The 21,419-nt window shown below is 47.4% G+C and overlaps 1 protein-coding gene across 1 annotated transcript in view; it reads right to left on the bottom strand.

Moving 5' to 3' along the window:
• Kif26b (kinesin family member 26B) overlaps window positions 1-21,419 on the bottom strand; it is a 124,942-nt gene that overhangs the window by 57,784 nt on the left and 45,739 nt on the right. Inside the window, exon 3 of the mRNA XM_075989283.1 lies at window positions 3,480-3,686. Within this exon, the coding sequence (XP_075845398.1) occupies window positions 3,480-3,686 (207 nt within the window). The remainder of the gene's footprint in view (window positions 1-3,479; window positions 3,687-21,419) is intronic.

Raw genomic sequence — 21,419 nt, 5'->3', positions numbered from 1 at the left:
CCTCGCCCTCCCTCCTTTCTTTGCTCATGTCCCACTTTTGAAAACCTCTCTTCCTATCCAAGCACTCACTGTAAACAGCATCAATTGCCCACACCGGTGTGTTATCTGAAGCGCTCTTTAGCTGAGTGTGCCTCATCTTCAGGGTGCTTATTACACTCTTTACACAGAGACCAGGTTCTCCATCCCTTCTTTGCCCTCCTCTCTCTGCTTTAATGCCAGATGACAGTGCATGCAGCAAACTAGAGGCATCCAACCAGGTTTGTGGACCACCTCAGAGATTCGGAAAATCCCCAGTTAGCATCTGAGGCTTTCACAGCAGCAGGAGGACAGAATTATTTTCCCTGTCTCGGTGCCTCGCCTTCGCTTCTGTCTCAGGGCTGGCGTCAGAGCCCACAGAGGCCCCGAGAGCCGTCAAACGCTGGGGCTCTGCAGCCATCAGAGCAATGTGCCTCCCAGTGGGAATCTGAAAAGCAGCAGTCTAGGCCATGAATGTAGTTATTCAGCTCCGTGGCGCAGCTGCGCAATGAATCTAAGTATCTGGAAATCAATTTTCTCTCCCAAACTGAAATTGAAAAAAACCGCACTCCCAACAACTGTCAATTGTTCAGGGGTGGTCGCCTCAGCAGCTCTTCAGGGGTCCCCTTCAGCCAAGGGGATGGAGGGATGGGGCTATGTGAGGGCCATGAGATCTTATACAAGTCCCAGGACTGAGGCAACAAGGACAACATTAAAGCTGAGACTAAAGCAGTAGAAGAAATTGGCCAGAGATGTCTCCGCAAGAGCAGGGAAAATCTACTGCCCAGGAGCCTGCCTTTGAGTATGAAAGGAGGTAGGGTTGGGAGACTGTCAGTTGCTGGGCCACACATAATATGAACCACGAGAGTCTCAAGTCACCTAGGAGAATCTGGGTTGTGTGTGGAACAAACTGACATTGAAGTCACCAGCACAGAGGCCAAGGGACAGTGGAGACACAGGAATGGCCTCATAGAGTGTAGGGAGGTCTGCACATTGCCCTGTAGAGCTTCTGCCTCGCTGTTCACAGAGAAGAGAATGATGAGAGATTTGCTTATGTTGGATGGTTAAGGGATGACAATGACCTATAGAAACTCCCTACTGTCCTTCCCCATATGCCCTGAGAAGCAGAAGGCCTCCTGAGCACACATGCCATGGCAGAAACAGCTCTTCCCAAGGCCCTGCTCACTCACCTACAGGTCGGAGTCCTCCCCACCTACCCCTAAGACAGATCCAGTGAGGTTTGTACCAACCGTGAGTAACCATGCTGCCAAAGCTGTTTGGGGGTAACAAGGATAGCTCCTAATGGCAAGAAGGAATAGGACCAATCTTATCATTACTCAGTGCCAAGGAGATGGTGTTCTTAGAAAGAGGAGAAAAGAGTTCGTAGACGCCTGGGGTCACCACAGCGACAGCTGATGCACAGGCAAGGACCCGAGAGTGGCCCTTGATTCTTGGCCAGTGGAATACAGTGCTAATGGTGGTGTCTCCATTCTAAGTCAGCACAGCTAGGCCCTGGACACTGCCATGTCCTCAAACCCAGGCTAGCCCGCTGGACAGACGGAGACAATACAGATACAAGAACAGGTGACCCAGACAAAGCTACTCCTCACACTTACTCATTTTGTGCCTTGAGGCTTACGGGTGCCAAGCCTATGGGCCTGAGCTGGCTATAATGGCTTTAACTAGTGGTATGAGATTAATGATTATGACGTCATCTTAATAAAGACAGTGCCCGCTGTCCTAGCAGTCAATGAGGCATATATTTTTGTCATATAAGGACATTGAGACCCAGAGAGCTGAGCGGCTCGCCCAGTGACACACTGCTAGAAAATGGTGGCTGACATGCTGACAGGTCAGAGACCTGCTGTATTGAGCCGATGAATACGGTGAATGAGGATGTGGAGGGATCCAGGGAGAAGCTAAGGTGACAAGGGTCACTGGTGGAGTCTCACTTTCCTTGTCTGTAGTGTGAAAAGAATTAAAAATGCCCCTTTCTACCCAAAAGAATCCAAGGGAGAGTCCACGGCTTAGTGCCCATGGAAGTTCTTGGAAAGCGCAGAATCTATACTGTTAGGCTCCTGTGGAAAGCAGAACATTCTGAAGTCTTTGAAATTGCAGCTACGAGCATCCTGAGCCTGGGAACCAAGTGAGAAATGTAAACAAAGACTAGCAATAAAGATGGCTTCTTTTTTTTTCTGGAATAAATCTAAAACTCGTTAATAGTTCAGGTTTAATTTAGGGTGTGCTTTGGAATCCTTACAACTTCCCCAGATAGCTCTTGAAAAGTTTTACCCCTGTTAATTAAATTATTTGTAGGCTATTTATTAGCCCCGGTGTCAGGTTTAAATTACCCAACCCATTGGGTGGTGCGACGTAAAAAGTGAAATGAACGGGAAACTGCAAAACTGAATCACCAAGGACCTTATCTTCCTGTGGGAAAACCTGAGAACCCGCGGGCCCGAGTGCCTGCTGGTGGAAGGCGGGAGTTATGTAAACACCAGTAGCCTTGAAATCACATACAACACTGACTAACAGGCTGCAAATGGGACGGTGGGAGCTAAGATCCTAGGTCAGCTGCAGCCTTAACTCGCGTACTATGAAGAGCGCTGCATAAATCTTGGGAAGTACCTAAAAGTTTCTCAGAAAGGTACAGGCCCCCGATGGCTATGCAGACAAAGAGGCCCCCATCTGTCTATATCATGGTTTATTCACATATGGGCCTATTCACTGATTGTTGGTATTGAGGACTAAACCCGAGGCTGGGTGTGCAGCAACATCTGATTGCTATCCCAAGCTCTCCAGTTCCATGTTTCTCCACTGACCCTGGCTGCAGGATACACACCAGCCCCAGTTCCCCTACTGAGCACTCCACATCCTCACTGGGACTATCGTTCTGATTTCCCCTCTCCGTGGGTAAAAGACATTGCCTGACTTTAATTCGGTTTCCTGAAACATTTCCCTTGTTACAAAGCCAGGCAGGAGTAGCGCTCTAATGGATCAGTCCCTAGCATTTTATTGTAGTTTCCCCCCATGACATTCAACTTTTCCTGTGAGCTGCCTTGTTTCTTCTCCCCTGGCATGAATTTCAAGGTTGTGTGTGTGAGTGAGTGTGTGTGCATGTTAGAGGTCGGTATTGGGTGTTCTCTCTTTGTCTCTGTCTATCTGTCTCTGTCTCTGTCTCTCTCTCTCTCTCTCTCTCTCTCTCTCTCTCTCTCTCTCTCTCTCCTCTCACTGATCCTGGAGCTCATCCATTTGGTAAGACTAGCTGGTCTGTGAGCTCCCCTGCTCTAGGATTAACCATGCCAGTATCTCAGAATATCTGGGGTATTCTGGGAAGCTCAGAATGACTTCCAAACACGGTGATATGGATGGAGACCTTGCCCGTCAGAGTATCCCAGGAAACACCCTCCCAGTTCACACTCCATTAACCAACACTACGTAGCCCGGAGGGGACTTTTGCCCACCTGAGAAGCATCTTGTGGGAAAACCGCGTCAAAGGCAAACATCTTCGGAGGAACCTGGCTGCTTCTTTTCTGGAAGGCATTTTGGCCTCCACAGGTCAGGGGGTCATACAAGGTGATCTGCTTCTTCCGTGGATCCACCTTCAGGAAAGAGCTGGATTCTGAGGTATCTCGAGCAGATGTGGGACAGATACGGAGCATGACTTTCACCTGTTAAAAACCAAACATGGCCACAACATGGATCAGAGAGCTGGCTATTTAACAGCGGAGTGGTCTTCTGCACGCGATGGTATAATTATTCATGATAGTAGTGAACATTTTCATGATACATCATGGTGAAATACACAATGAATCATCCACCTAATCCTCACCGGGTCAGGGGAAGGATGGTTTATTTATAATTACCGGGTAGAATATTTTGATATGTCCATTAATGCAGAGAAGGCACACTATGTTCTTTGTCTTCCTATTAATATATATTAAAAATTAACTGTGCCCTGGTGGCCCAATTACATAGATGAAAAGCTAATCTGGACTGTCAGGCTATAGGGGCTGGTGCAGTTCCCTTGAAGCTCAAAGATCAATAAACCATGCACATAAAAGTTAGCTTCGTAATTTACTCCCCAGCTCAGCTCATCAGGGCTCTGGGAGACAAAAATCCACAGTTATTAGTGTCATCATTAAAGCCCCATGAAACGGCCCGTTTTTAATGGCCAGCATTTGAAATGTTTTTCAAGGGGCAAGTGTGATAAAAGATTTTGTTTGCAACATGTTATTTGGGATCCCATTACGTGAGCAAGGAGAAACTTCATTTGGGGGGATGACAGCGTGTCTCCGTCGAAATCAGGAGGCAGTGCACGCTCGCCCACCTTCAGAGTCACGGAACATAAGCATCTCTAGTGCTTATGACCAGTTCAGCTCCGCCCCACAGATGAGGGCAGCGGCAGTCACAGAAATGGACCACCTGCTTTGTAGTCCTAAGATGAGCAGAAATCAAACAGAAGGCTAACAGCGATCTGCAAGCTACAGTCCTGGGAGACTGATTTAGCTCTGTTCTCAGCTATTTTTTTTCTTTTCTTTTTTTTTTTGCTATGTTGTTTATTGAGTCCAGCATGCGAAAGGCACACAATGCAGATGTGTGGGGCAGACAGCTGCAGAGACAGGGGATTTTAGTAATTTAATGTGGCAGGTAGTGGATGCTCAAGGATGATGCGTCTTCAAATCCTGTCCTCTGTCTAGCTAGCTGTTCTAACTGATGTAGCTCCCATCATTCTTTGGGGGCAAGACATGGTTATAATTTGTGCGTGTGTGTGTTGTAAACACACATGGGTTCCCGTGTAGGAGTACACATGTATATGGTTGCATGTGTGCATACATGCATGGCCAAAGGTTGATATTGGGAGTCTTCCTTGATCACTCTCCACCATATATGTCAGTGAAGAGCCTATCATTTGACCGCAGAGCTTGGCAATCAGGCTGGTGCAGCTAGGCTACTTGCTCCAGGGATCCCCTATCTCTGCCTTCCATGTGCTGGGTTACAGGCTGGCCTTCACGGCCCACCTAAAATTTAGCCGGGTGCTGGGGACTCAAACTCTGGTTGCCACGCTTTCGTGGCAAGTTCTTTACTGTTCCAGCCATCTCCAAAGCCCCTGGCCACCCATGTTTTAATAAAACATTTCAAACATACAGGAATGTTCAGAGAACAGTGCATATCATGCACCGTGGAGTAAGGTCGTCCTCTTGCGCATCTCAACCCCGTTTGCTGAGACCCGGGAACAAACCTCCAGTGTACAGAGTTCAAGCAGGAATAATTCCAAGGGTACCAGGCTCATTGGATGTCTAGTGCTATACCCTATCTATGATTCTCTTTATAGTCACCATATCCAGTGTGGAATGGAAGTCAGGGGTCATGATGAAAGGATACCGTTGGCCTCCCAGCATTAAGACTGTGCTTCTCCTATGTGAGACCATAAAATACTCACTGCCATTTGGAGGTGAGGGTCTGTGTTATACACGCAGCCTGTGCCATCATCTATGTGATCTTATTTAGTCCTCCTGGTGACGCAGAGCATTGGCACACTTACCCAGATTTTACGGTGAAGGAAATGGATACCACATACTGTTGTATTCTAGCTACATTCTGTTGCTGTGATAGAACATTCTGCCTAAAAGCAACTTGGGGGAGGAGAGGATTTATTTGGCTTACACTTCCTGGTTGCAGCCCATTATTGAGGAAAGGAAAGGCAGGAAACTGAAGCAAGAACCTTGAAGGAACACTACTGACTTGCTTTCTGAATCACGTGTTGGTTCACTCTTACCTAGCTTTCATACATAGCCCAGGACAACCTGCCTAGGAATGGTTCCACCCACAATGCTAGGTCCTTTCTGCGTCAGATAATAAGACAGGCCCTCACAGACATGCCCACAGACCAACTTGACAAAGATACTCAATTGAGGACTCTTTATTTGGGTTATTCTAGGCTGAATCAGGTTGACAGTTCATACTAACAAGGCCACACACTTTGGCCTATATTGCTGTAGCTGTAGAGGGTAGGGCTGGACCAGACTTATATCTAGGGCCCCACGCTTTCTCCAGCTGGCTTCTACCTCCCATAGTCAAACTTCTGGGAGCCTCACTTTCCCCACCTGTTTAACAATGCCTGCCAAACAAAACTGCAGCGGGACTTGTAAAAGTTGCTGTGTGAGGCGCTGAATGTGGAGCAGAGAGCACAGAGAACTCGATTCCCGTTCTCTCCATGACTTACTCCCTCTACCTGCCTTCCTCTGGACCTGACAGTCTATTAGTTTTCAATGACAATGCTGATGATAAAGCTACATAATGCCTTGCCTTGGTTTGTGGGTACCATGTCACACAAAGAGGATCCTAGGACAGATACTATAAATATGGATAGTTACTAAGCACAAGATATGACTAGGATCCTACCTTTAAGCCCCATAGCCACTATGTGCTGGCCAATAGCCACTATCTGCCACTGGGTCATATCCTTGTTTCCCAGCGCTCTCTATAGCCTGATATTTTAACTCCGCTCATGAATAGGTTTGTCCCAGTTATACCACAGTATGCTCCAAGCAGGTATCCACAGAGCTGCTTCTGATAGGTGACTGGGTCCCCCATGCTTTCTGCGAGTGTGTCTCCCCATCCAGCTATGAACCACGCAAGTCAAGGATGCTGCGACTCCAGGCAGAACTGATGGAGCCCCACGGCCCGCTGCTTTTCTATTTTGCAATTTTGCATGCCATTCCTAGGTAACTAGAGGTGCTGAATGTGAAATGTCAGCTGGGCTAGGCAGAAGCCCACGTGGAGAAGAAGGCAGGCAGGCCTTGGCTCAGTCAGCCATCTGAGCGGGAAGCATATGGCTGCATCTTAATGAAGCACACGACCCTTTTCTGCAGATGAGCTAATGCCCCAGCCTGAAGTCTAGCTAAGGAGATACACGGTTCCTTAAAATCCCATTGAACTCGGAGCTGGGGAAAACGCCACACTTCATTCTTTTCTCTGCAATTCATTTAAATAAATGGAGGGCTTTCCCCCTCCTAGGAAGGAAATTGGGTTTTTCTGCTTGGCCTCCTTTTTGTCATTATTCCTTTAGTCCTGCACTCCACTTCCTGCTTAATCCTCAGTAATTAAAGAGCTTAAGAGACACCACTTATGATCAAGAAAGTTCCTCGGACGGCTTGCCAGGAGCCCTTGCTTTTGTTGCAAACACTGTTAGATTCTTGGCAACCTCTTCGACCCTGCCCTCTGCCCTGCTCCTCCTGGAGAGTAAGAGCCGCCAGGCACATTCAGAGATGAGCTCAGCTCTCAGGGTCAAGACCACAGTCACTTCCAAGAGTGGACCCGGGACAATGGGATCAGATAGTTAAAAGGACAGTCTGAGAGGTGGAAAGGAGGGGCAGACGCCCAGAGGGGAGACTGGCAGTGGGAACCAAAGGCCTCTCTGCCTGGGAGCCACTTTGCCTCATTTGTCTAATTATTCAGGGGCTGGTGCGAGACAGCTGTTGCTCAGGGCAGCCGTGGTCTTTATGTTTGCTCATTAATCTTTTCAACACTTCAGGTGGATGGCATCCTGAGGCCGGAGAGAAAGGGATCATGAGATACACATTGAGCGGGACTTAGCGCCACTCTCCCAAGCTGCACACACATCAACGAGGAGGTGACAGCCGGCTACCACCCATTGTATAGAAGGCCGAGTGGGCCCTGTGATCGCTTGCTGCTGCCACCAGCACATATGGTCCTGGTCAGCAGACACTGTTGTCGGTCGCTAGTTATCACGGCACAGACCTAGTAAGACTCTTTGTTGTCTGTTTCTCTCCCCAGGATCTGTTGACCTGGAGGACTGGGTTCAGCTATACACTCTGGAGGGCTTTGAGCAGGCTGATGGATCAAAGGGTCTCTCACCAATCAGAAAGACTAGACAAGGCAACAAGGGGCAAAGAATTCCGTGTTTTTTCTCATGTAGGAGCTCACTGAAGCTCCTTCTGTGAACACCCACAGTGAATGCCCCTCAAGGACAAGTGCTAGACCAGGGACTCCTCAGCCAGTCGACTGTCATCAATGCTGGGTAAGAAGGTGGCTTTCCTACTCAGAGTCATGAAGTTCAGCATTAGATGAACCACTGCATCTTTCCAACCCTTTCTACCTCCGTATTCTAATTCCCTTAACACAGATGTTTAAGAATCAGCTAAGTAGAAACCGGCCAAGGTATAGATGCAGCAACTGACTCAAATTGCTGTTTAAAGTCATTTTGGTCTCATTCTGAGCAGGACTGTGGTTTTCCTTAAGACATCACCTCTGTGAGGTCCTGAGTCATGTGTGAAAACTTCCCAAAAAGGAAACAGAGGCAAACTGAACAGACTCATTACTGAGGTGTGGTGATACACGATGGAGGTTCGAGTCCTCAGGGGCAGAGGCAGGAGAATGCTGGAAACCTGATGCCAGTCTGACTTGTGGGGCTAAGACTGTGTAGTGAGACTAAGTCTCAAAAAAGATAAGCTGTTCAAAAGCCACCACAGGAAGGGCGGTGATGAAAAGAGGGAAGAACACCATATGAGGACCTAAAAGCAAAGGTTGCTGGGTATTTCAGTAGTCAAACGCTTGCCTAACATAAACAAGGGTCACAACACACATGTACATGTATGCATATGCATATGCACAGATGCATGCAGAAACACACACACACCTGCATGCAAACACCCATATACATACTAAGAGGTCACCAATTTAGACAGCATGACCAAACTACAGAGCTGAGCAGTAGCTGACGCCAACCAAGGATCCAGTTTCCTCTGCACTGGAGCAAATGGCAGGGATGGGATCCCAGGTGACGGGAATACTGATTGTGCTGCCCCCAGTCTCACCTGTGGGTTGAAGGCTGTGCTGAGGGGACCAGCCCCTCCCTAGAGGAAAAAGGTGGAGGGTGAAAGTCAGGACCATGGTGTCCTTGGGATAGATCGGGAGGCCTTTCCTGGGTACCTGCTAACTTAGGTAAGATCCAGCTGTGTGGAGAAAAAAACTTAGGCATGGCAGAGGAGCTCACTGTCTTTAATGGATGCATGCATTCCTCACAGGTGCAGGATTTGGGGGCACAGAGCAAAGCAGGGGTGGGCCTGGGTTCTCACTTGGGCACCACCGTTGATACCTGCTGTGCGGGCCTTGGTGTCCTTATCCCTGAGAGAGATCTGCCGTGCTACCTCCCTTTACGGACAGATGTGGAGATCAAAGACATAAAAACTGTGTGTAAAGCAGCTCACGGCACCAAACAGTGCAGCCGGCTCCCCACACCTGCAGTGTCCACCTGCGCTCCACTAACCACAGACAGGGAAGACCCAGGGACACCACCACGTGTGCCCTAAACATCAAGGTTTCTTAGCTTATCACCAATTCCCTAATGCTACAGAACCACAGCTACACAGTAACCATCTACACAGCAGGTACGAGAGGTCATATGTTATAACCAATGTTCAGGAGGATTGGGTAGGGTATGTGTAAATATTGTGTCATTTTATTTATGGGACTTGAGCATCCATGCACTGTAGAATATGCAGGGCTTCCCAGGCTCAGTCACCCAGAGATACTGAGGGATGGCTGTATGATCTTCAGAGAGGAAAGTAGAAATTCAGGGTTTGTGGGGGAGGGAGGCAATAGGTTTCTTCCCCTCAGATCTACTGATATAAAATAGACTGTGTATATCAAATTAACCCCAGATGGGTTTAAGGCAACAGCTCAGTGAATAAAAGTACTTTTGCAAGTATGAGAACCTGGGTTCAAATCTGTGCCACGTAGGGTGGGGGTGGAGTGGGGTGCCAGATCTGGAGAACTCCAGAGCTCACTGGCCAGCCAGCCTGGCCTGAGTCCACTTTTAGCCTCTATGTGCTTGTACACCTATCCCCATGGACACACCCCTCCACCATATTAAAACATCATAAAGCGAAATAAAGCACACACACAAATAGATACAATAAAAAGGATGTCTCTCCTTCCTCCTGTCAAAACTACTTATGTATACTTACATTATTTTTTTAAGGTGACCAATGCAAACACGGTTTGATCTGGGCACCTAAAGGCTCAATGAGTTATTTCTTAGACTTTATCCCTTTCTTCTCTGTCTTGATCAGGCAGAGGGATGGGTGTGCTCACTCCATCTGATCACAGTGCCTTTGTCACATTCTGATGACAATGGAGAGATGGAAATCTAAACAGTGTGCACTTCCCCGTGTTCTCCTCTCGGCTAGCAACCTCCACAGCCATCCACGCTATGACACTCTGACAAACACATGGTCAGAGGCCTTGATGGGGTGCCCGTTTCTGAACACCCACGGCGAGGGGATGCCGTTTTCCAGCCATCACTTAAAGAGATCCCTTCTCTTTCAATATCATCATGTGGGATTATCTGGCTAGCCTGACGAGGGCTACTGTTCTTCACAAATAGGAGTTTCTTTCTGCCTCTTATTTATTCGAGATGTCTCCTTAGCTTTAGATGACAGGCAATAACAGTAAAGCAAATCAAAGTCAGGTTTTACACAAGATGAAAGTTTATATACTTCCCTGATAAAATTTCTAAAAGGGAGATAAAATTTGTTCTTTATGTTCTGTTTGTGTGTGCGTGTGTGTGTGTGTCTGTCTGTCTGTCTGTCTCTCTGTCTGTAGTCATGACCACAGAGAACATGGGAGGATGTCAGGTGTCCTTCTCAATCACTCTCTACCTTGTTCTCTTGAGACAAGGTCTCTCACTGAACCCACGGCTGTCATTTTTCAGCTATCCTGGCAGCCATGAGACCCCAGAGATTCTTCTGTCTCTTATTTCCCCCACCCCAGCACCGAGGTTCCAGGCATGGGTGGCCATGCCCAGCTTTTCTACAGATTTTAGGGATCTGAACTCAGGGCCACAGACTTGGGGAGAACGGAAAAGACCAGGATGGTCCTGTTGGGCTTAGTTGTGCTTGTAGGTGTCTGATAACACCAACACTAGGCAATGCGCAGGGGAACTGAGACATCTGTACTTCCCGGAGTCAGAGCTTTGAAGCAGTATCTCACAAGGGCTCCATTGGAGCATGGCTACCATTGCAGGATCGCAGAGCCACACCTGAAGAGACCTCGGAGACTGGAAGGAAGCACAGCTCAGTCGCATGCTACAGAACCCATTGTGTTTAATTTCTTTGCATAAAATGCAGTATCATCCTTCATGAAATGGCCAAGAGAGTGGGGGCTTTGTTTATCCACGGGGAGAAAGTCCAGATCTGCGTGACATCTTTGGAAGGTGGAGGCTGAGGTGATCTCGGGCTTGCTGTGGGACGGTCTGTTCTGTGTTGACAAGAGTACCGGCACCCTGGCTATGACTTCTTCACAAGTATCACAAACCTTGCACGTGACCTTCCATGTGTTTTCCCCACAGCAGCTCTGCCAAAGGAGCTACCACTGGCCTTATAACTACCATCTTCCTTAGCTCCGTGATGAGCTTCCTGGTCCGGGTACTCCAGTGACTGCCCAAAGCCAACTGCCTGGCTGTGGCCTTGACCTGCTTCTCTTCCAGGATGCAGGCAGAACTGAAGCATCCTTGAGGACACGGTGAGGAGCTGGCCAGTTCCTTCTCTGGGGAATCGGCTTTTCAGAGGGAAGTTCATGTGGCGCCAGACTGCAAGTAATGAGCAGCCATGTCATCAGAGGAGAGATTTACATTATTAAAAGCCAGGCTGGGGAAGTTGACAAGTGGGGGCACAATAAAGCTAAGTGTGAAGGAGCGTGTGAGAGACCAGAAAATGGAACCTGCTAATGAGATATACTCCATAGAGAAGTGCTTCAGGGAGTGGAGGGGGCCTAGAAGATTCCATAAAGCTCTCCATCAGCAGGTATCTGTCACCAGGCGGGTCCAGCCAGAGACTGCGAAACAGGAGGGGCGGTGCAGGGGGAGGAAAAGCCCCTCCCTGTGAAACACTGCTAATGGCTGGCAGCTTTGGGAACAGAGTCCCTCACACCAATTAGTAGACCTGGGCGAGAGCAGGCCATGCAGCTGAGGATGGAGACAGACACATCTCAGGGGCCAGTCTGTCAGAAAGGACTGGAACTCTGACAGTAGCTCATTCTGTTCAGGAAACTTATTTTAAATGTATGAGCCGGTGCTGACTCCCTGCGACAGGCATCTTTGTGCCTGGTGGAGGTCGGCAGTGGGATGCTGAGTTTTCACTGGAAGATCGCTCCAATGTCAAGGGCATTCACTGTCAGATTCCTCCCTGTGATGTACGTGGTGCAGAGCTGGGTGCCTGGGGCTGGAAAGGGGCTCAGGGTTTGAGATCGAGATCGTTTACTGATATGTGCCTATGGACATGAGATTTAACCTCTTTGGTGCCTGGCATCTAAACTGGTCACAAGAAGGATGCTAGCCTAGCAGGGTCCTGTGACTACTGTGGAGCCAATGGCTACAGAGGACACACTTGGTACCATTAATCATTGTTGCCTCACAGTCATTTCTGAGGTAACTGGGCCACTGACGAAACCATGAACTTTGAAGTCAGACAGATTCTGGCTCTCGGTAGCCATGTGTCAACTAATATATTGTTTAATAGTCTCCCCGTCTCTAAATGAAGACAATAGTCCCTTTTGAAACTAGTTAATGGCTGAACATATTTAGGCATAATGTCTCAAATAGCCAAGTTCTCAGGTTGTTTTACATAAAAACCTCTTCCATAATTTATTCAAGGATGCCTTAAAACTGGATTTTCAAGAACGGGCACGAGCAGAAGGAACCTTGGCTTTTGACAGCAAGGACTCAAATGCCCTGTGCAGAATGTGATAACCGTACCGGAGCACACAATGGGAGGAGGCAAGAGGAGCAAGGACCCCTGAGCTGCGACAGCCAATCCCAGGAGGCCCCTTTCCTCTCTGGTCTGCAGAAACTCTGAGTCAGCAACAGACAGGATGTTCCCACTGAAGAGGTCAGTGGTGAATCTGTTGTTGCACAACCAAGACTTGAGAAGAACTATGTCTGCTAATACGGCCTGGGTTGTCACTAGAGAGCTGCTGTTCGGCTTGGACAACAATAGGCAGGACAATGAGAAAGCTATTTTTCCTTTCAGAACCCTCCATAGAAATGGGAAACTTCAGTTGCTACAGGACACTTGCTTTGCTGTCTCTAAATACCTCACTGCTGGGTTCTTCTGGATCCCAAGCATTGCAGTGTCTCATTGCTTCTGACCTGTGACCTAGACAAACAAATTCTATTATAAATAACTTTATTTACCTAAAATAAAAATGTCAGCACACATGACCATGTATAAATCAGTATAACTCTTCCTTTCAGGTATGCCTTTAGTCCATTTCTTTTATGAATCCATCTTAGAACAGTATCTACACTCATTCCCAGGCTTTCTTACATGGGTAGCTTCCAGGAGACAATCTTGTTCTTGATCGTGACATGAATGAACCATAGCTGCACAGGATCTGGCTTGAGACCAGTGGGAGGGGGGAATTTGTCTGGCTGGGACAAAGGGCAGCAAATTTAGCATGAAATCCACTAGATTCATCATCTCCAGCCTGGTAGCAGAGAACAGACTTCTGTCTCGGGGCTTGCTGAGAGACTGGGATCCAGAAGGGCTAGGAACTTTCCCTTAAAAGGCCAGGGGCACACGTGCTCACAGAGGCTCTGTCTCCGGAGCCTGGGACTCTCAGCTGTAGTCTGAGGAAGGAGAAAAGAACCAGGACCCACCCCAAGAGGAAAGATATCAGAAGGAGCCTGAGGTCAAAGGGCAGAACCTAGAATTATCTAGTGAGAACTTTGGGTTCCAGATAAATTTTCTCCCCACTGAAGCCTGACATGCACTCAGTAGACCACTGAACAAACTCTGCATTCTCATCTCCAACACAGCTACAGAGAGAGGAGGTGGAGAACTAGGAGCAAGAAAGAAAGTACAGCATGTCTCGGTCCCAGATCCCTGTTCCTTGACAGGTCCTGGAGTTTCAGCAGTGAGGAAGAGTGAGAAAGCCTAGTAACTAGTCATGGGTCATGAGTACCCTAATTCTTTCTCCCACAGTGCCTCACAGAGGGCCTCACATTGAGAAGGGCACACGGTCCATCCACTAAGCACAGGCTGGCCACATGGTTCTCAGAGCGCCAACGGCAGGGCTGTAAGGGAGAGGGGCATGGTCAAAAGGGAAGGGGACACTACCGCTTCTGTTTAAGGACTTTCTAGGTGTCATCTTGGATCTAAGACAACTCCAGTTCTCAGCTTAGCTCCAGCAAACCCCACACAAACTGCTGCCATCTTGTCGGAAGGGATCACATGGGGTGGAGGGAGGACATGCTGGTAAGAACTGAGTGAAACCCCAACTGGAAGACAAGAGCATGTTCCAGTGTGACTCTCCTGTAACCTCCTCTAGGGTTCTTACTAAAATAATAAACAAAGGAAATCAATATTAAAAGAAACTACCAACTGTTTGAGACCATCCTTCCTCTTGGCATTGAAATAATGTGTGTGTGTGTGTGTGTGTGTGTGTGTGAGAGAGAGAGAGAGAGAGAGAGAGAGTATATGTGTATGAGGACACAAATTTGACTGTGTGCATGTGTACATATGTGCATAAAATGTACACAAATGTACAGTCAATGTATGTGTATGAAGAGTATGTTTCAGACACTGTTTAATGATTTTATGTGACAATGTTTGGAATAACTATGCATACATGGTTGAGTAGGATGGGGTGATGATTAATCTTGGTTGTCAACTTGACTGCATCGGACATTAACTAAGCCATAAGCCACTGGGCCACTCCTGTGAGGTAGACCATTTAAAGCAGGAAGACCCACCCTAAATGTGGATAGCACGCTCTGGCAGCAACCTGGGTAAGAGGACATGGCAGAAAATAACTGCTTGTGTTTGTTTGCTCTCCATTCCGCTGGCCAAGTCCACTGACCTCCTGCAGCCGCATTCCTTCACTGATAGCAGAGTCTACTTCTTCAGACCTGCAACAGTGGTCAGAAGACCTCTAGGCCTTCAGGGCCAGATTGGAATTGCAGAGAAAAAAACAATACAACTGGCTTCTCCATCTCTCCCATGGGAGACAGCCTACATGGACTGCATCCTGTAAGGCAACCTAATACATCCCTTCTAAAATATCTGTCTGTCTGTCTGTCTTTAGATGTAGATATTCATTCTATCAGTTCTTTTTTTAGATTGATATGATATTCAATTCTTAGTCCATGTGGAAAATAGATTTTAAAAGCAGGGGACTTGGGATAATTTCACTTGGTCGTAATTCCTCCAGACTGGCGTGTGAGTTTGATGGAACCTGTCACTAAAAACATATGCTTCCCTGGATGGGGCCGAAGCAGACAAAATATTATGCAGTGTTGGATGCATAAACTCTGGCAACCTGCCAGTGTGTCAACACTGAAAATAAATACGATGTAACCCAGGTCTATCTTGAGGCCCAATCAGGTATCGAGGATCTTATTATGATAGCACCCACCGATGACAAGATCCAGACAATAAAGATCCTCCAGGCAGCACGGAAAGGGCTTCTGGTGACCTCCACTCAGAGCGAACTGATTGAATAAACTCTCATTCGTGATAAGAAACATTCGTCTTTAAACAAGGAGTACCGCAGGCTATGATGAAGGTCAAGGTTAGAATGTAGGTGTGTAGGTGGGACCAGACAGAGGCAGGTGGCTTAGGCTGGAAACGTTTTCAGTGGGCTGAGCCCCGTGGCTGGGATTCACATTTGATGATTACATAGGACAGTTGGGCTACAAGGGAAGCACCTATGTCCAAATTAGTAAAGACTGGTTTGGGAGGGTACAGAAGCCTGCCGCTTGGACATCTCTACAGCCTACTGCCACGGATGGAGCCTCTCACACAGCTGGCATTCAGCCCTGCAGCTCCAGAATGTTCTTAAGCTAGGGGTGAGAGAGCATGGGTGGAAGAGTCAGAAATGGATCTTTCCTGGAAAGGTTCTAGAGATGAAAAGAGATGTGAGGGACAAGCGCTCTGTCAATAACGACACCTTAGATCCAAGACTGGGGGGCGTTGTGAAAGCAGCCCGCTCAGATGTAACACTTGCATTCCTATATCTCTACAGGTGGGTAACATGGGAAGGATGGGCAGCTTCACTGGGTGAGCATGGGATACGGAGCCTGAAATACAAGAGATGAAGGGAAGCAACTTCTCAGTGTGCTCTCTTGGGGGTGCCTTGAAGCTCCTGGGGACTTTCACACTCGGTCTCAGCTCACGCCTGCGGTTCAGACACAAGGCATATCTACAGATGGCTAATCTCCGCTTTGCTCGCAGAGAGAGGCCCTTTCAGGGAAGAGAGGCTAGAAAGGAGAGCAAAATGGCTTCCTGAAATTTCAAGGGAGATGATTCAAGCCCAGACGCGGCTCTATGATCTGTGCATTTGCCCTTCTGCCACACTGCCTACTTGCAATGAAGAAGCAATACAGGAGTATAAATCCTCTCTCTCAAGCCAGCCAATTGCATATAAATTGTACACAAAACAGACCTCACCATGAATATATTTACGGCTGCCTTGGCAAGTTTTATGGAACGCTCTAGAGTCATTTTTTTACCCTCATGCCCTTGTGGCTTAGCTTGCTGAAACATAATTTAACCTAAAAAAAAAAAGCCTAGGCTCTGATTAAGTATAAATGACTTTTAATTTTAGATTAATGGTCTGATAGGGTGTAAAACAACTCAAAGTTGTGTAAATTTGTATTTGGGGATTTTTTTTCTAAAACTGTAAATTATCGACTTGATGGATAACAACTCCATTGAAACTGCTCTGCTCTGTTACTCAAATCTTCACAGTGTAACTCAGTGACAGGTTGACGCACACAATGACCCCCTTCTTGGTCACACCGTAAACTCACAACTGATGGAGCTCTCTGCAAGCAAGACCTGCTAATCACTCAGCAGACTGAGGCGGGCTAGCACTAGGTGACATGAAATTTGCTGTCCTTCTTCGTGTGTCTGATAGATTTGACTTCAAAAGATCACGAAAATCCTTGTTTGAGTCTTGGTAGAACCAGCATATAGCCATGCCTACCAGTATCCTAGACTTGCCTCAAATTCACAGTCCTCCTGCCTCAGTCTACTGGGTGCTGATGTAGCAGTGTAACAGGAACTCTTAAAAACCACACTTGAAAGGATTCTAATTTCTCTAGAAATCTCATGGTGGTGTGAGTCCCATGTCCCTGGGCAGTGAATGTTCATCTCATGATTCTGGTAACTCGCTTCACAGTAAATCCACTTTGACCCTGGCCTTTGCTTCATTTTTTTCTATAAGTTATCACTGCAGTAGGAACAGCAGAGAGAAACTAGACCATTTCCTCTCTCTGGTTCCCAAATTCTAAACAAGTGCCCTCTTCTTTACTGATTCCAGATTTCTGGTTTTCCTTTGGAAGGCAGCAAGCAAAAACAAGAGTTTCAAGTATTGAGATCATAGAATCCTCTATCCATTTTCATCATTATGATGATTGATAATGATTCTTCAACAAAACCTAGTGCTATTCTGATCAAAGGCAAAGCCACCAACAGTTTCTGGTTTGAAGTTGGGTGCAGCCAGGCCAGGATAGGTAGAGAGCCTGGTGAACATTCTTCAGACAGATCCCACTCTTGCAGATCTCTTGGGCACTGATGATGTGTCTGAAGAAACAACATTCAGAATGTTACTCAAGAGACCTACCCCTTTAATACATCGCCTCTGCGAGTTCGAGGCCAGCCTGGTCTACTTAGTAAGTTCCATGCCAGCCAGGGCTGCATAGTGAGTCCAAATCCCAAAAGGTTAACACTCAGAAGTGTATAGCTGTTTCTCTTCTTATGTGGAATCCGTATTTAATAACCCAGCTGGCAAGTGGGCCACAGTAATGACTATGTCACTGTGTCCCACACAGCCAGAACTGTCAGACGGGGTCTGCAGAGAAAGATGGTGTGCACTGAGGAAAATAGATGAAAGAAAATGAACCCAGGGTTTCCCTCCTCCTGGGCGCGTGTCACTCTAATGGCAGAACAAACCTCATGTTGTCAGTGGCAAAAGAGATTATTTGAAATAGCCTCGAGCCACTCTGCCCATTAGTACAGCACGGCAGAACGAGGAAGGAGGTCAGCGTGGAAAATGATGGTGAGGCTTCTCCCCAAAGGCAGAGTGTGGCAAGGCTCCGACAAGGAGATCCGTGAGTCCCAGGGAGTGAGGAGGGCTGTGCTGAGAGACTGGCTTGGTCTGTGGTGGCCAGTGTCTTCTATGCCCCCAGATTCACTCTCTACTTCCCATCCTCCTTGGTACCTGGGGAGGCGGGGATTCTGGGCTCTGCTATTGCCAGCCCTGGAGTCCTAGCTTTGCCCATTTAGCTCTCTACCCTATCCATACATTCATAAATCGTCCCTTTACTAATCTTGGTGGGACACCATTTTCCTGTCCTGATCCTTGATGCTCTGCTTTCTGCTTCCATGGGTTGATGGGTAGTTATCTGAGCAGTGACCGCCCTCGGAGGAGAGAGAGGAAAGGGAAGACACTGTGGTCTAGCCCACTGGCAAGTGATGGAGCAGAGGGTGGGAGGTTTGAAACCCTGTTCAGCCTGTCAGAGCTATTTCCTACTCTTAATAGCTGTGCTCAGAGCATCGCTGTGGGAGGGGTGACTAAAGTCTGACACCGTTTTTATTCCCAGACTCCCCCCCCATTATAACAAACATGGTGGAGAGAAATGGGGGCATATGTGTGAAGATGTGAGAAGCCTCTGTTACTATGGGAGCAGATGATGTGGAAACCCCGCTTTTTCATCAAATGGTCCAGGTTCTTCCCTCATGTGTGGCCATCCTCTGACAGGAATGGCACAAAGAGGAGATCACCTCAGACTTCTTAGTGAACATCAAGATTCCTCTTGGCCCCCACTTGATGCCTTCTCCCTATCCCCTACAACTTTCCAACTGTAGAGGTAAACACAACTTATTTATTCAATTAATTAATCATCTGCTTATTTATTTTGTACAAAGGTTCTAGAATGTTCTTCTCTAATCAGGTAGAAAATAGGGCATTATGATCCATGGGCCAATGGCAATGAATCAGTCTAATTTGTTTTTCCCCTGTGGATTATGACCTGGTGCCTGGGAAAGAAATAAAAGTCAGAAACATAGACAATACTGTTCATTCAAAGAATTATAAAAAAGGAAGTGGGGCAGAAAAGGTTTAGGTGGAGCTCTTTCGAAAGAAGTGATTTATTAGAGAGCAACCAGTTTCTGGTAACACAACCAGAAACTCTTTTTCTCTCAGTATGGTTTTTTGTCTAAGAGCTTCTTTTTCCTACCCAAAGTAACTTGGTATAAAAGTTCAGTTTGCTTCAGTAGGGCTGGTGCCATGGGACAAAAGACACGGAGTTAAATATCACCAGGACAGTGGTTTTGCCCAGTCACAGACAGTTCTGCAGACAAATGTTAGAGAAGCTCCACGCGGAGCCCCCAGATTTTTTTCTGCCATCACCCAAAGGGGACATGGGTTTACACCTGGCCCCTGAGTCTGGCTTAGCTTTCAACTCTTGATGTCTCTGCTCTGAGGCCCCTGCTAACTCTGCTTGCCATGGTCCATCAGAAAGTACAATGGGCCTGGCACTGCTTGGCTCCTCGTACTCAGTGGCCTTCTATGACCTCTAAACAGGAGACTGAGAGGGGAGATCCAGAAGGAACTTTGCATAAACTAGGGACTTCAGTTCGAATCAAGACTTCCCATGAGAGGACTGAGTTCAGGGAGCTGATAGCCAGGAGGCAGATGGAGCTTTTGCCCTGGAGCTGATACCGAGATGTTCAGCTTCCTCTGACCCTGTATTCTCTTCCCCAATCTGCTCATCCTGGACACGTGTGTCACAAGACTCCAAAGCACATCATGATATCGATCACTCATAGACGTCGACGCCATGTGACCTTGTGGTGACCTGTACTGTTATCTTGACCTCTGACCCAGAAGTATAGGGGACGTGTGACAATGTCAGGGAATGCCTCTGATCCCAATTGTAGGTCTTACTGGCTTTTGGGGGACAGATACTAGACATGCTGCTGAGCATTCCCCAAGACGTCAAGCACCCCTCGATCCCCACCCCGTCACACAGTTACTACCTGGCTCAAAGCATTAACAGTGCCATTTTTGAAAAGCCCTGCTTGGGACCTCTGTTTTCTCATATGCTAAAATGAAAGTTTGAAATTATGTCATTAAAAACCATTTCGAAGTCGAGCTTCTGGAATATAGATGAAGTATTTGGGAAAGTATATAATTTTACATTAAACTTGGATGATGTGAATCACATACCACACATGATTCTGAGAAGCAAAAATTAATTTTCTGAAATACATAAACAGGATCACAGTCACTCAGGCTAACATAAGCGAATATCCCGATGGCTCAGGCAGTCCCTCGTGTAATAAAGACACGAGGAACAGTACCGTGTTAACAAGGTATCCAGCAAGGCGTTCAGTTAACAGGCAGAAAAACAACCCCAGGTTCCAAATCCCAGGCTTCCGCTTGAGAGAGTCTGGTGGGACGTGATACATACAAAATCCCCTTTGTTTAAACCATGTGCCAAACAGAAAATGGCCAATGGTGATTCGTGAGGAAATGGGTTTCTGGAAGAGCCCTCCAGAAGATTCAGCTGTCCAGAAAAGTGAGAAGCCTGGGAAACCCCAGGGAAGCCTCTTGGCTGTCCATACACAGAGCGCAGACTTCAAGGTGGACAGCAGGTGACCAGTTCCCACCAGGATACACGATAACCAGAAGCTATTGTGTGGGCAGAGATCCCCACTGAGCTGCCACACAAGTGGCAACATGGAAGGATGTAGGGGAAGCCACCCTGGCTCCCCGTCCTCCTGTGCTGGTCACAGAAGGTGGCACCTCTTTGGTCTTTACAAACAGAGGCTGAAGAAATGAGAGCACCCAATGACTCCATCACAAACAAGAGGGACAAGTGACCTACCTCCAGTGAAATCCAGAACCTTCCAGAGGAGATACCAACCCTAGTGTAAATGGGGATAAGGTGGGCTCCTCTAGGCCAGCTCTGGGGTCGTTTGCAAGCCCTCACCCTCCTTGTTTGGGTAACTATTTGAGTTGAATGAGGTCTGATTGAAAACTGGCCAACGTAACATGTGTCAGCCTTCATTTCCCCAAAGAACACAAAGAAGTGCTGTGTTTCCCCCTCAGCCAATGGCCAAAAGCACAGGACGGAGAGGACCAAACTCCACAAAGCAGAGCAGAGCAGAGCAGTGTGGTGAGCAGAAGGAACTAATTTCGGGTGGAGACTAATCTCCATCCATTTACTTAAGAAACCTTGTGGCTTAGGCAAACCTTTAGGCTTTAATGCACAAAACAGCATTCTGCTATTCTACTTCAGATTAAATTTGCACCTAAGCATCCTGCACACACAGTCAGGGGCTGTAGTTGGATGGATTCCTTCATTTCCCATT

Source organism: Microtus pennsylvanicus, chromosome 10 (assembly GCF_037038515.1).
Source record: "Microtus pennsylvanicus isolate mMicPen1 chromosome 10, mMicPen1.hap1, whole genome shotgun sequence".
Classification (NCBI taxonomy): domain Eukaryota; kingdom Metazoa; phylum Chordata; class Mammalia; order Rodentia; family Cricetidae; genus Microtus; species Microtus pennsylvanicus.
Note: the sequence above shows the minus strand (reverse complement) of the source record. Positions and strands in the feature narration are given on the sequence as shown.